This window comes from Mastomys coucha, unplaced genomic scaffold, assembly GCF_008632895.1.
Source record: "Mastomys coucha isolate ucsf_1 unplaced genomic scaffold, UCSF_Mcou_1 pScaffold17, whole genome shotgun sequence".
In the NCBI taxonomy this organism is placed as follows: Eukaryota; Metazoa; Chordata; class Mammalia; order Rodentia; family Muridae; genus Mastomys; species Mastomys coucha.
Window position 1 is genome coordinate 14,226,480 of NW_022196899.1, and position 14,922 is coordinate 14,241,401.

At 41.1% G+C, this 14,922-nt stretch overlaps 1 protein-coding gene across 1 annotated transcript in view; it reads right to left on the reverse strand.

The window, feature by feature from the left end:
* Positions 1 to 14,922, reverse strand: part of Gyg1 (glycogenin 1) — a 38,486-nt gene that overhangs the window by 15,954 nt on the left and 7,610 nt on the right. Inside the window, exon 5 of the mRNA XM_031376277.1 lies at positions 5,841 to 5,967. Coding sequence (XP_031232137.1) covers positions 5,841 to 5,967 — 127 coding nt within the window. The remainder of the gene's footprint in view (positions 1 to 5,840; positions 5,968 to 14,922) is intronic.

Below are 14,922 nucleotides of genomic sequence, written 5' to 3' on the forward strand. Positions count from 1 at the left end.
TTTTATAAATTTTAAGGAATATGACAAAAAAGATATTGTAGGTATTGAAAGGGGGTCTCTGGGAGAAGTTGGGGTACAAAAGGGAAACAAGAATGTGATTCAATTCTATTTAATTAGAATATGTTTTTAAATGTTAACAAATTCAGATAAATTGAAATCATGTAACTTTTCTATTCATAATGCAATAAAAGTTAAAAACATGCAAAACAAAATTTCCACCCTTTGCTCATTATAAAATCAAAAAGAATGATATCAAAATGAATTAAGAGTAAGGTTTTAAGAAAAAGAAAACCGCTTTCAGTCTTTCAAGACTTTTAGGGGTATGGAAATTTCATTCAGTAGGGTACCTACCTGGCATGCACGTGGTTCTGGGCTCAAGCCTTAGCACTGCAAACATCCAAACAGATAAATGAACAAATAATTTCAGCCTAAATACTAGTGTGGGTGGACAGTTTCCGTTTTCCCTACCTGAGGCGACAGCTAGGTAGAATGTATACCACCTGGCAGAAAGCAAGCAAGCAAGCAAACAAAAAACCCACCAGTGGCTCAGAAGGGGGCCTAATACTCAATTAACTCCAGCTTACGGCAGGAATAAGGAGGAGGTTTCCCTGACATACCCTGGGTTTATCCACAAAATCACCCGCTAGGAATTTAAAACAGAAGTTTGGTTCAATTGTTTCGAAACTATCAAGAGCCGTTTATTCTGACCCAGTAAGGGGATTTGTATCAGCTTGCATATATTTCTTAAAATAAGTGTTCTAATTTTAACTTGATAGAATCTCTAAGGAGTCATCATCCAGATCACAAGACAGAGTTTGAACTGAAGCCAGCGACAACACTGCTTATGTTAGCTGTTGAAATAATCCCTGTGACCTGATGTTACCACAAGATCAGATGGGCATCCTTACGGCTATCTCAGTGGTTAGTGACAAGGATGAGGCTTCAGAGAATAGAAAGGAACTGATCCAGGAAAACACACCCAGAAGCAATTTAATCAGTCATCTTTTATGTGCCATATTCTATGAGATACTAAGATACTCCTCTGTAAATGTGCCCAAGGCACCAGGTATCCCCTTGACCACCCCAGAATGGAGCTTGCTCTCTGTCTCATCATCACTCACTCATATGCTCATTCAGATTCACACATGCTGAGACAGCATCGCAGCAGCTCTTCCCCACGAGTGATGAGTACCTCTCTCCTCTCACCAAAATGTCCATCTCTCACCCATCCAGTCTGTCAGGAGCCTGGCGTGATAGCTCATGCCTGAACTCTTAGCACTTGGGAGTGAGAAGCTGAGGTAAGAGCACTGTTATAAGTTTGAGGACAGCCTGAGTTACATAGTGAGTTCAAAGCCGGCCCAAGCTAGTTACAAATATTTTTAAGAGTCACAAACTCAAATGCCTGTGTGAGATATGGTTAAATCCTGCAGAGGGAGTTTTGTACCAAGTGAAGTAGGGATGTGAAACACAGCAGCATTCCTGTCCCATCTTCAGATAAGGCTGTCTCATCGCAACAAACAACATGCCATAGTGTTTTCCAGGCCTTGCAAATAAACCCTCTCAACAGTCTCCTGGTCAGGGCATCAGCACTCTGTAGTGTTCATTGGGCCTCGTTAGTTCCATTGCTTATCAGGCCAGCATTTCTCCACGGAATCTTGGCTTGTCAAGAGGTAGACTCTCTGGGTGTAGCGTATCATTCTCTGCCTCTACCAGCTGACTGCTCACTCATCAAACTGGAGCTTGTACCCACGTGCCAATATCCATACCTGTACTACACACCTGTTTCCCCCATAGCACCACCTCTCCATGTGTATACTGGATCTCTTCTTGTCGTCCTATCAAAGACATCCTTCTCAGCTCTCTGCTTTACTAATGGCTTCCCTCCACATTCATTCTTATTGCTAGAAACATGGTACTCACTCAGCTGCCACCCCCTTCCTGTTCCTTTTATAAGCAGGCATCTAGGAAAGCAGTGTATGTTTACAACCTCGTTCTCTGAGGCATGCTTCAGCCAGGGCTTCTCCTCCACCACTCTACTACATGTCTACTTGCTGAAGTCACCAGTCCTCTACATTCTACATTCTGTACCATTCTAAGTTGTCCTTTCTTCTACAATAGCACTCCACACAGATGAAGCGTTCCTTTCTCCTGGGAACATTTTCATCGTATGGCCTTCCACAATGCTACCACCTCGCTGGGTCTCCTTGTATCTTCCTGTTCTGGGTCCATTACCCCTTCTCTCCAGGCTCAGTCTTAGGGATTCTTCTACCAATAACAAGTCCATTGGTTACATCATCTTGTTTAGTGGCTATAAACATTTATCTGCTGGCAGCTTTAGTAGTTTTGTCTCATTCAGACCTATCTCCTAAATGTCTGACTTGTTTAAAATTTATTCTTTGGCAAAATTGATTCTTTGGCAATTCTATAGATGTATATATATGACTTTATTCCATAGATGTATATATGCTCTCACCCATTACTGTCTCTTATTTCTCTCCCTCCTACATACTCCCCTTCCTTACTAATTGCTACATTCATGGCTTTTGTTATGTTTGTGGGTGACCCACTGAGTTTGACTGGGGCCATCTTGTCCAGTGGATCCTGATCACCTCAGCATGAAGTACACACCTGAAAACAAGGGCTCCCTCTTATGGAATCTATCAGTAGCCAATAGTTCAGCCTTTACCCTAACCCTGGCTGACATGTGACAGGCCTGCCTTGTGCAGTCTCAATGTGAGAAAGGACAGTTGTTGTGAGTCCATGAGTGCAGTGGCTGTACGGCATCTCGATGGTGGCATTGCATAAGCCTCCTTTCTCCCTGTTTCCCAGCACTTGCATCCTTCATATCCCTAGTCTTGCAATGTTCCATGAGCGATAAAGGGCTACCCCTGATTTAAGGTTGGAGGAATTCTTTTATATCAGCGTATCTATTTCACAGTTTCACTAGGACATTTATACACATTTCCTATCATCTATCCAAAATCCTTCCTACCTCATGAAATGTAACACTCACTCTATAAACTTACTGGTCATATTCAACATATTCTACCAGAAATTGGAATACTAGGTTTTACGTGAAATTAATTTTTATATGCTGGTGCTGGGAGTCAACCCTTAATTTTTAAACAATAACTGAATTTAATAAAATTATGTATAGCACTAATGAAAGAAACTTATATGACAAATGCAGCCTAAGGATTTAAGATCTGTGAGAATGAGAAGGGATGGTCCTCCACTTAATCTTGTTTTGTCCTTCCATGAGCCCCTCTCCAATTGAGATGTTAATCTTCAACAAGGTTCTGCCTGCAGGATCTCAATCCTTTCTCCCCTTTTTGCCCATCCTTACTACTTCATGGCTCAAAAACACATTAATTCCCATGAGGCCATCTTAGTTGAAACTGTATGTAATGCTACATGCTTTAAAATTGTATGTGGGTACACACGAAGTGTGCATGCATACATGTCCACAGTGTATATGTGTGTGTTCTTGAGTGCATGTGTATAAATAGTCCATTTTTGAATGACTTCTGTGAACAACATTTGGAAATAATTAAAGGCTTTAAAGATATATCTTAGCAAATAGTTATGTGAAGTTTTAAGACAAAATCTCCATTCTTTCTAGTGAAGCCCCTTGATTTAACCCATTCTCCAGCCTCTCCTTCTACCTGCCGTATCCTATGGTCACCCATGGGAGGCACCAGAGCTACTCAGCCCTAGAGACCACCAGGTTATTCTGACCACGATACAGGCTTTAATTTATAGGCCTCTCCGTAGAAAACTACAGTGGCCCAGGACAGGCTAATTTAGTCTAAAAAACTGATTCTGATATTGATACATTAACATAAAAGAAATGGAACTACCTACTCCTTCTCAAATGTCTATGAGGCTAGGTCTCTATAGAAGAAAAACAAAAACATTTTCTGGCAAAGGGAAGGGAAAATGAATTCTTGAATCTGGTTTCAGGATTCTTAAACAGGCAGCAGTGGGAGGAGATAAGGTCTGGCTTTGAGCAATCACACCAAAGAAATACAGAGCTGGCCCCACTGAGGGCAAGCTACCGAAAGCTGGCATAAACACGCTAGCCTATAGGCTGCATGATCGGTGATGGATGGCATGGATCCAGATTTCCTCCATGTGCCGTATACTCTACAGAAACGGCAACAAAGCAAGGATCTTGCCAAAGTTAGTTTAGCATCATTTGCTGTACTAGCAAGAAGAAACCACCATTATGATCATTTAGATCTCAAAGTTTGGGAACTCCATTTAGAGCACATGCAACAGCAGGGCTCATTGGAGATAGGGACCAAAGCTTCAAGTCCTTCTTTCTCAGCACAAAGACTGCTCTTCCTGCTTCTTCTGCGTTAAAAAACACAAGCAGTGCTGGAGCAAACCAAGCTGTCCAGAGACATGGGATGTGCCTGGTACTGGCACGTAAGATGGAAAGCAGATTAAACTAAGCCACAGGGAAACAGAAGCTTCATGAACTAAGTTCATCATGTTCGGAAACTGAAGCTCAACAGACATCATCACTCCACTATGTTCACTCCCAAATACCTGCTCTGAAGAACTCAGCACCCTGATCATGCCATTAACATTTTTTTTTTTTTTGCTTTCACACGGCTCTTGCTTGTTATACTCATTTAGTCAGTTGGATTAGAGTAACTGCTTTACTATAGACAGATTCAGCTCTAGGGGGTCAAGCTATCATGATCTGCAGGATACTGTTCAAGCTGGCTGGACTAGTTATGAGTCAATAGGATTAAAATAAACCAGATCCACAAGTACACACAAGACAGATTGGATTTTATAATCCTACGGACTGAGGAATTGAAAATAATATTTATGTTCTTGATGATGTCAACCCTATTCTATTTGCTTTACTCAGAATAGTAGTGTAAGAGCTTGCCTGTCTTACCATTGAAGGGCGAAAGAATTGACTCCATATCAGAGAGGTGCCAAGAAAACATTGAGGGACTGAGGGAAAAAAAAACCCACAACATACTTAAACTCTTGTCTGGGCATGGTCACAGAGTCTGCCCCAATAAGTGTGGGAAGGGAAACATCCCTGCCACAAAATTCAAGATATGTTCAGTACTGTGGTGCGGGATGCACAGAGAGGACTTTGGATGATAAAGCAGGAATGTGCATGCCTCACAGGGATGGGAGAGAGTAGATCAACTCCCAAAAGGGCCTTGTTCTTATGTCTGTGTCCTGGCATCACCCTGCCAGTGAGGCCGCTGAGCGCAGTCAGTTGCAAGTGCCCCTCTTAACCACAAAAGCATCCTGCTGCCTGCTCTAAGAACCCACAAAAGCCATGGAGGGTGTTGGTAACATCCTCTTTGTGAATAAGGAGGAGGAGGAAGAAGAGGAGGAGGAAGAGGAGGAGGAGGAGAAAGAGGAGGAGGGGGAAGAGGAAGAGGAGGAGGAGGAGGAAGAGGAAGAGGAAGAAGAGGAGGAGGAAGAGAAGGAGGAAGAGGAGGAGGCGGAAGAGGAGGCGGAGGAGGAGGAGGAGGAGGAAGAGGAGGAAGAGGAGGAAGAGGAGGAGGAGGAAGAGGAGGAGGAGGAAGAGGAGGAGGGGAGAAGACCAAAGTTCAGCAGCCAGTGTGGTGTAACTCGGAAACAGAGCGGAATCTGTCCCAGAAGGCAGCACCATGTCTCTGGATTACTTTAGTACAGGGCAGTGGATAGAACCAAGCCTCTCAAAACCACAGCCAGGTTTTCACAAGAGCGAGCTTTCCTCAGAGTCACCCAGCTATTATTTTCCTCCCAAAGGCGAGGACATGAAAGGCCGCTCCTCTACCCTCGCCATAACCAACAGCAGTTAAGCCATTCGTACTTACGCTTTAAATGCTGGGAGGTAGGAGTATATTGAAATGCTGCTTAGGTTATACACAAATGGCAGGTGTTTTGTGATATCTGTGGTCGCCCAGCCACTAAAATATGTATTCAGTAGACCCTGGTCCCCACCTGAAAGGAAACGAACAGACAGAATTATGGTTTATAAACCTCTAAGGCAATTCAGTTATTTTATAGAAACATACGGGAAGCTTAAACTATACACTAATTGTGTTTTAAGTAATTAATTTCAAGTCATATTCTTTAGGACATTCTTGGAGTGGATGGCTATTTTTTTCTAATTTATTTTCAACAAATACTTAAGGAACAGCTACTATTTCATACATTGTACTAGGTACTATGGAACCAATGTGAATAAGACACATGGTCACTGTCTTCACAATTGTTCTAGGGATTCGTGGGTACAGCTCGGATGAGGGAAGCTAAGATGGAAGGGTTGCTATGAGGGTAAGGTCTGCCTGCCTGGGTCACACAGTGAATTCCGGGGTAGTCTAGGCTATACAGCGAGATCCTGCCTCAAAAATAAACAGAAACAAAGCAGGGGAGACAAACAACCTAAAAAGCTAAGTGTCTGACCAAAGTCATAAATAAACATTTAAGAAAAACTACCTCCAAAACACGATCTTCATTTGAGCCCAGGAGTTTTCTATTTTCGTCTCTGAGAGTTCAGAAAACACGCTTAGAGTCAGAATCTTGAGTAGACACATGGAGTATGTGGGGTCATGGAGACACATAATGTGTGTGTGAGACGCAGGAGACACACGGGGCCTGTGTGTGTATGGTATGGAGAGACATAGGGCAACTGTGTGTGGTGAGGTGTTAGAGCAAATGAGTCTACATTAAGTGTGAGGCTAGCATCCGAGTACTTCAATCCTGTCCTGGGTCTGCTTTGTGTCAAGATCTAGTATTCTTTTTCACCATTCAAAAAGTCCAATCAATAGTCTATCTATGCTATGTGGTTTTCTCTGGACCAGAAGATTTCAAAACTATGGATACTTGTGTAACTTGAGGAAAAAATAGTAAGATTGGAGCTTTGTATTTAATATCCAAATGTGCCTGGTCCCTACTGTGCATATCCTTTTCTTCCCAAGTACCATCCATCCAATTGACAGATGAATGACATTCACTGAGTGAACATCTGTGAAAAAAGTGTTCTGTTTGAGGAGCCTTGGACAGGTCCCATTCCTCAATGAGCAACTGAAATGAAAATCAGAAATGGAATAGGATATGCTCCACTGTTTCAAAGATACAATAAACTGAATGGTATGATCCCCAAATGTACACATTGAAACCTTAATCTCCAAGAGGCAATTAGATCCAAGACTGCATTTGTGTCATAACAGAGTGGTCTAGGAGGCACTTCACCCCTCCATGATCTCAGGTTAGAGCAAAAAGATGGTGTGGGACAGCAGAATGCTGGCTTCCTACAGACAATCTGCCTTCATCTTGACCTTGGCCTTCCTAGTCTCTAGAACTAATAAATAAATTCCTGCTATGCATAGGCCCCTGGTGAATAGCATTCCTAAAGTCTACAGTGAAAGGTCAATACAAAAGGATGGTCTTATCTGTATAGACAGCATATATCCTAAGGCATAAGACAGTAAAACTCAAACACTACACCATTCTGAAACTTCCTTTGGATTTCCTAAAGATCATCAATATGGGTGACACAGACACTAATGGCCAAGGACAGGAGTCTACTGTTTTACTAATTTTCTCTTCTACATAGTTATCAAAACAAATACCGAGGAAATGATCATAACTAAAGGGCAGAACTAGAAATAACTCAGATGCCATTCAACAGGTACATAAATATAACCATAATTAGAAAGTCAGTCAGAACAAAGGAGGAAACTGCTGATGCATAGGACTTGGATCAATCTCAAGAGAAACACTGCTGAGTGAAAACCAGAGTGATTCCGTTTATACAAACTCCTTGGAGGGATAAAACCATAGAGGACATATTCGTGGCTGCCAAGAACAGTCGAGAGAGGAGATGAAGCCGTGGCTGTAAAGTATACTGTGAGGGGCCCTGTTCTGTTCTTGACGATGGTAGTGGTCACAGTAAAGTATACATGTAATAAAATGGAATAGATCACATCCAGACAGACAGACACATGAGCTCATAAGTAAAGCTGATGAAATCAGAATAATCTTGGTGGACTGAATCAATGTGAAAGTCCTTATTTTTGTATTATACTACAGTTATATAGGATGTTGCCACTGAGGGAGATGAATGAGGGCTATAGAGAATCTCCATTATTTCTTATAGCAGCATGTGAAGCTACAATTCACTCAAAATAAAAAATAATGCAAATAAAATATAAAAATATAAAAGTTAAAAAGGCTCAATGTAATTAAAATGCAAAATACAGTAAGAAACTGTTGGTCATTTTGATTCTAAATTACATAAGGACAAAGATTTTGGCTCTTTTCTGTTTATCATTGTCATCCCCCGGATAACAGAATGTCATAAATATAGAAAAACTATTTCCTGTCCTGAATAAATGCAAGAACCCTGAAGATATTCAAGAACCTCCAGAGAAGCAGAAAAGCTGAAATAACATCATGCCATGAAGGAGATAGTAAATAAATGTACTAATCATTCACAATTACTATTATGCCATTAAAACCAACATAAAGACCATTTGTTCACTGTGTATTATAAAGACACAGAGCTGCATGCATGAGATATAAACATAAACATATAAGAATACAAATGAAAACAACTTTATATTAGGGGATTGGGGGGGCTGGCGAGATGGCTCAGCGGGTAAGAGCACTGACTGCTCTTCCAAAGGTCCCGAGTTCAAATCCCAGCAACCACATGGTGGCTCGCAACCACCCATAATGAAATCTGATGCCCTCCTCTGGTGTGTCTGAAGACAACAACAGTGTACTTACATATAATAATAAATAAATCTTTAAAAAAAAAGGGGGGGGATTGGTGCTATAGATGTTTCTCTCTAATTTTTCCTTATTTTTGTAATTCAAAAATATCAATACGAAACAGTAAGAATGAGAATTGTCTCAAGACCTAAGCACTCTTTATGTGTTCTTATTATCAACAGAAAAGTATACATGTAGATGATATAACATCTCTATACATCCAGTCTGGGAGCATGGATGTTACCAACTGTGTTCTGTGTTCTCTGTGAGGACACACTCATCCAATTGCATTGCCTCTCCCCCCGGTGGTAACTATTAAGTTATATAACCGTAAATAAAATTCACAATTGTCTTACTGTATTTGTATACCCAGACAATATAAGCAGTAGCTCTTATTTTGAACGTTAGAAAACCACTTACTTGTCTGGAGCACTGGTTTTGTTTGTTGGTAGACCTAGGCATGGAACCCAGAACCTTGTGCTTGCTGGAAAAACATTCTACCCCTGAGCTACATCTTCAGCCCTTCTACTGTCTTTTTATGGAACATTATAAGACCCTTAAAAAGCAATTCTTAAAGTGAATATTGGCTATGTATAGCAAGCATTCAAAAAACTGAATCCCACAGAGGCACGTCCAAGTCTTACCCACGAGTCAGAGCTGCTGGCCTAGTGCAGCAAGCCACAAGCTGGTAGCCTCTGGTCATGGAAGGCTGCTTCCGCTTCCTGTCCGCCCATCCCCCGCAAACATTCCTAGCTCATCAGCTGACGGAAGACCGAGGGGCCCTGAGGCACCAGGAAACAGTAAGGATAAGCAGTCATAAAGTTGCCCTGGTGAAGCTGGGGTGTCTGCGCATCTCGCTGGTAAACCTGAAATACTCAGTAAGCACCGTAACTGTTGGCTCCATCGTGTAACTACGGCAGATCGCGGTTTACCCCAAAACAGTGAATTACAAATGGAACTGAGTACTATCTGGTGTTTTGACAGGGTCCCATGTAGCCCAGGCTGGCCTGGGACTTTCTTTACAGTCAAGGAAACCCTGATGTCTGAGCTCCCTGTCGTTTCCCGGAAGTGCTGTGGTTTGAGGTGTGGCAGCACACTTGCCATCAGACAATGCTCTTCCTTAAGCAGTCTGGAGATTCCCGGTCATCCCCATTCAAGCACACAGTCTAACATTTCAGTAAGCTAGATGCATAAAGGTTAGAAAGATCTATATGTAGCGTCGGTAAGACTGTCTTTTTTTTTTTTTCTTTTGAAATATTGTTTAGATCTGAAAAATATCTTTTTTAGAAATATTAAGATCACTGTTCAAAGCAGAGTATGCACAGAGGTACATATGTATCACAAAACACACAAAGATCCGATGAACATTGCTGAATTTCTACTACCAATAATCATCATCATCACCACCACCATCATCATCACCATCATCATCATCACCATCACCATCACCATTATCACCATCATCATCATCCTCCTCCTCCAGTATTTTGTGTAGTACTTTTTAGTCAGCCTTAGAGGCATCTTGACTTAATCTTGCAGGTTGAAGAGCTCTGAATCTCAGAACTAACAGATGTGGCTAGCAGGGATCACCCGCAGGGGGATCTGGGAAGCTGGAGTATGGCAGCATGGATGAGGCAGGGAGCAAGAAAATGAAACAAGGGACATGTGGCTCCAGTGTTGCAACAACAACAAATACCCAATTCTGTGTCCCCCTTCCACTACGCTGCTGGTTCAGCCTTTTAGACAAATATTCCTCTTAAGATTTACTATATCAATGGATGCAACACTTAAAAAATTTCTATTTAAAACATAAAGTTTCATGTTTTGCATATGTATAATGCTCGTGATAAATGAGAAGGTCCAACTCTCAAAGGGTTCCTAATTCAGAAAGAGGGCAAAGGGACAATATTAGGTAAATGATTTCCAACTATTATCAGTCAGACACTGAAATAACATAAAACTTAATCGCTGAAGCTGGGTTTTACATTATATCTGGAAGATGCCATCACTGCTGCACACAGAAGCAAGCCAAAGATTACCAAATGGCAGGTAATACCGCTCTGGGGACAGTGGAGGTGGGACTTCTACCTCTAGAGTAATGAGGTTTACTAGGCATCAGTGGATTAACCCTACATGGCTTAGGGAAATCCAGGCACTTGGCCCAGGCATTCCTGCATCTCACTGGCTTTAATCCATTTAAACCAAGAACAACTGACTTAACATTCCACATTATAGAGCTCTTTTCATTACCAAAAAAATACAAGATTCTTAATGACAAAGTTATATTGCATGCATGCTACAAGACATTGATTTTAGCAAGAATGACACATTTCCCAGTCTAAGGCAGGGACTCTTGGTTCAGAGTCTCATTAGAAAGTTGATCCTGACAGAACCATGGTTGCATAACTGCCTGTCAAACACCCACAAGCTCTCAAATATTGTAAGCTTTAGAGAGGCAGAGATCCACACCCGTGCTATTGAGGACTATTCTTGCGTCCTTCAATTTGGTATTCTGCTTAAATGAGAGGTTGAGATAAGTTTTGAAATATCAAGTCAATGGACGATTATAGGAACACAGGTGAGGGCAGTAAGTAGCATCCGAGACCAGCAGGAGAGGACAGACAGTGGATTGAGAATGACAGTCTCTTCAGCCTCTGCCGAGCGAAGGGGAGGAACACAGCTGCAAAAGAAAAGACCTGAATATCTTCCACTTCATCTATAAAATTATTATGACACTAGCTGCTCTTTCTACTCGGTGAAGTGAATCTTAAGAAATGAATCATAAAATGAACAAGGTAATAGGGATGTTTTTATTAATAAATTCTCAGAATTTATAGCAGAGAATGTTTCCGTGTAGGCTAATTGGGGAAGAAACAATAACAAAACAACCAACCAACACAACAGTCCTCCATTCCTCCTCTTGTATACCTAGGCAGAACTGAGAAAGACTCGGCTCACACCTGGCTTGCTGCCAGCTCAAAGCCAATAGGAAAGTCGCTGTCCTGAGCTTTTAGCAGTGAGTACTCAATGAGTACTTGACAAATGCTTGCATGAATGTGTCCCGCCCAAGACTGTGGAGAAAGAATGAGAATGTAAAACAGTTTGGTTTAGAGTCTACAGGCACATCACCCCTTAGTTCCTTCCTCCTCTGGTTTCTCACAGGTTCTTCACTTCTTGTTGCAAAGCTAATGGCAGACAGATGGCTAAGAAAATGGATTAAGAGTACAACAAGAAAAAGAAAGTCTTAAGAAAAAGCATGTGTGTACTCATTTATTTTGAAATGCCTCAGTCCTTCCTTCTTTTGTTGGGCAAGTTCAATACAAAGCTAGACTAACTACGAAGATTAGGGAAGGTACGCCAAATCTGTAAGACATTATCAGATTCTAAGGATACCAAGGAGAATTAAGAAGCAATACCAACTTTATTATAGATCCTGGATTCAGCTTAAAGCAAAATCAGATCTAATACTCTGCCACAAATATTTATTCTCTATTTTCTCCAAATTTTAATTATAAACCCAAGTTCTAGCATGGAAATTAAAAACTTAGGGTGCTTTTATTATAATTATTAAAGTTACTATCAAGATTAAATAAACAAACAATAGGGCACTCCAGACTGGGCAATATGAATTCTTGTAATGAGTTTTTAAAACTACTACATACAGATACATAGGCAGCCTTAATTTAGGATACTTTAGAGACACAGGGGAAAGAAAGTACATTCCAGAACGTGTGCAGACTGAGTTCAAGAGAGCTAATGTGTTGGCTTCGTTTCACCCCCATGAGTGCTTGTAGTATCAAGATCTCTTCCTATCGTTGATATGCCTGAACTTCATCTTCTTCCCCCGAAATGTTTGTGCATCATCCTATCAGAATCTAATGGACTTTCACAATAGCTATTGTTCAACTTTCCAGGAAACTTCAATAAAGAAGAAGTTTCAAAATAATTTAAAAACACACAAAACTTTATAGGAAATTGGACTTAACACTTGCCCCTAAGGAAAATAGATTCTAGTAATGAATGAACTATGTTGTCACTAAATGTAAATTCTGATAGTTCAGACACTTGGGGAAAAAAAAGAGAAGTCAAGCCAGGTTTGCCATATTAGGATGCTTCTCCTGGCCAGAGGCAATTGGTGACGGATGTGACTGAAGGCTGGTGATTAGAAGAATAGCAGGCGCATTCCTTCTCATTAGAAGGGCTTTAAAAGCAGCTGCAAAAGCTCAACCATCAGCAGCCCATGTGGCTTGTCAGAGACACCAGGCTCCAATCTTTTGAATGTGACCAAGAGATTAAGCAGGACTTTGAAGATACTCAAGACAGATACAATGATCTGCTAACAAGTTTTCTGTGACAGCAATCGGACATTGCTGATATGCAAGGCCTGGTAAATATATGAGAAAGGAGAGGGGGCGCCCTGTGGGTGTTAGAAGATGTGTACCAGAGAAAGGAACATCAGAGAACATTTGCATCCATGCCTATGGCTTAACTCCTTAACGACAACAAACATTTCTAAGATAAGCTCTTACTGTGTGTCTCTAGCTGGTCTGAAACTTGTTACGCAAACAAGGTTGGCTTTGAATTCACAGGGCTGTGCCTCTTCCTCCTGAGTTCTCTGATTACTGTGTGTGCCATCATGCCCAGCAACAAATATTAACAAATGTTGTTAATATTAAAACATTAAAATATATTTATCTTATATAAATATACTTATATAATTTACACTATATATTACATCATATATAGCATATTATATAATATAAAAATATATTTATTGGGATAGAGAGAGGCTTGGTATATAAGAGTACTTGTTGCTCTTGCAGAGGACAGAGGTGACTTAAAACAATCAGTAGTAATGTCAGGTCCAGGGACTCTGAAGTTTTCTCTGATCTAGCTGGGCACAAGGAACACATGTATGCAGTCAAAACATTCATCCACGAGCTGGGCGGTGGTGACACACGCCTTTTATCTCAGCACTTGGGAGGCAGAGGCAGGTGGATTTCTGAGTTTGCGGCCAGCCTGGTCTACAGAGAGTACTGGCACAGCCAGGGCTACATAGAAAAACCTTATCTCGAAAAACTAAAAAAACAAAACAAAACACCAAAAACATTCATCCACATAAAAATAAAACATTATGTATATATTTATAATTTTTATAAACTAAAATACATCAAAATTTACTTTGAGACGAATCATAAACTGCCACCAGAAAATTGTGTTTATCACTGGTATTAAGTCTAAGGCCCATTAATTGCTGTCACACAGGTGCTGCTCCAAGTGAATGACTCTACATCCCTGCAGAGAAGGGCAGGCTCCCAAGGTGTGGAGTTAGCTATTCTTGCTAAACAAAACCCAGCAACACACATCAAGGGGAAAAAGCTTTCTAGTTAAGATATTATCTAGTTGATTCTTCTACTGAATTTAAACATGTTGAATAGCCAACTGCTTAACTTTTCACCGTGAACACCAGAGAGAACTCATCCCTTTGCCAGGAGCAAGAGAAAAGTCGGCCAGTGTCCGGAAAGCTACAGTGAAACGATGAACCGTGCTGCAGCACAGTGAGATCTTCAGTGGTTCAAGTTCTGCCTGACAAAGCAGAAACCCTTTCCAGAGAAACCCTGCACACGCTCAAGCTGCTTAACAGCAGACTCAGTGGCTGGGGCCTCCATAATGCACAGTGCCTCTTGGCTGCTAGCCGTTAACGCTTCTTTAGTTGTACTTGAATAATTTAACACGGAATGTGACTACTGGGATCTAAACTCCTAGCCACTAGACTAGAAGCTAGAATTCCTTTAGATGATGAAAATCACGTGGCTTTTAGGCAGCTGGCAGGCCATCAGATATATTTTAGAATTTGACTCACTTTCTAAACTTGAGAACGGTTGTGCTGGCTATCTGGGAGGATTACCCTTCCTCCAATTAGAGTATAGGAAATGGAAAAGGGCTCGACCTAAAGCGAAGGCAACTCTCTCTAGTGTAAGGATCAGAAATGTTCTACATGTTTAAACATGAATATTAGCTTATTCCTATTCTGTTCATGAGAACAAAATAGCATGTCAGTAAAGTGACACCCTCTTATCTGTTGGTCCCATTGAACAGTTAATATTTTCTTAAAGTTGCTTCAGCAAGACAGTGTGTGTGTGTGTGAGAGAGAGAGAGAGAGAGAGAAAGAGAGAG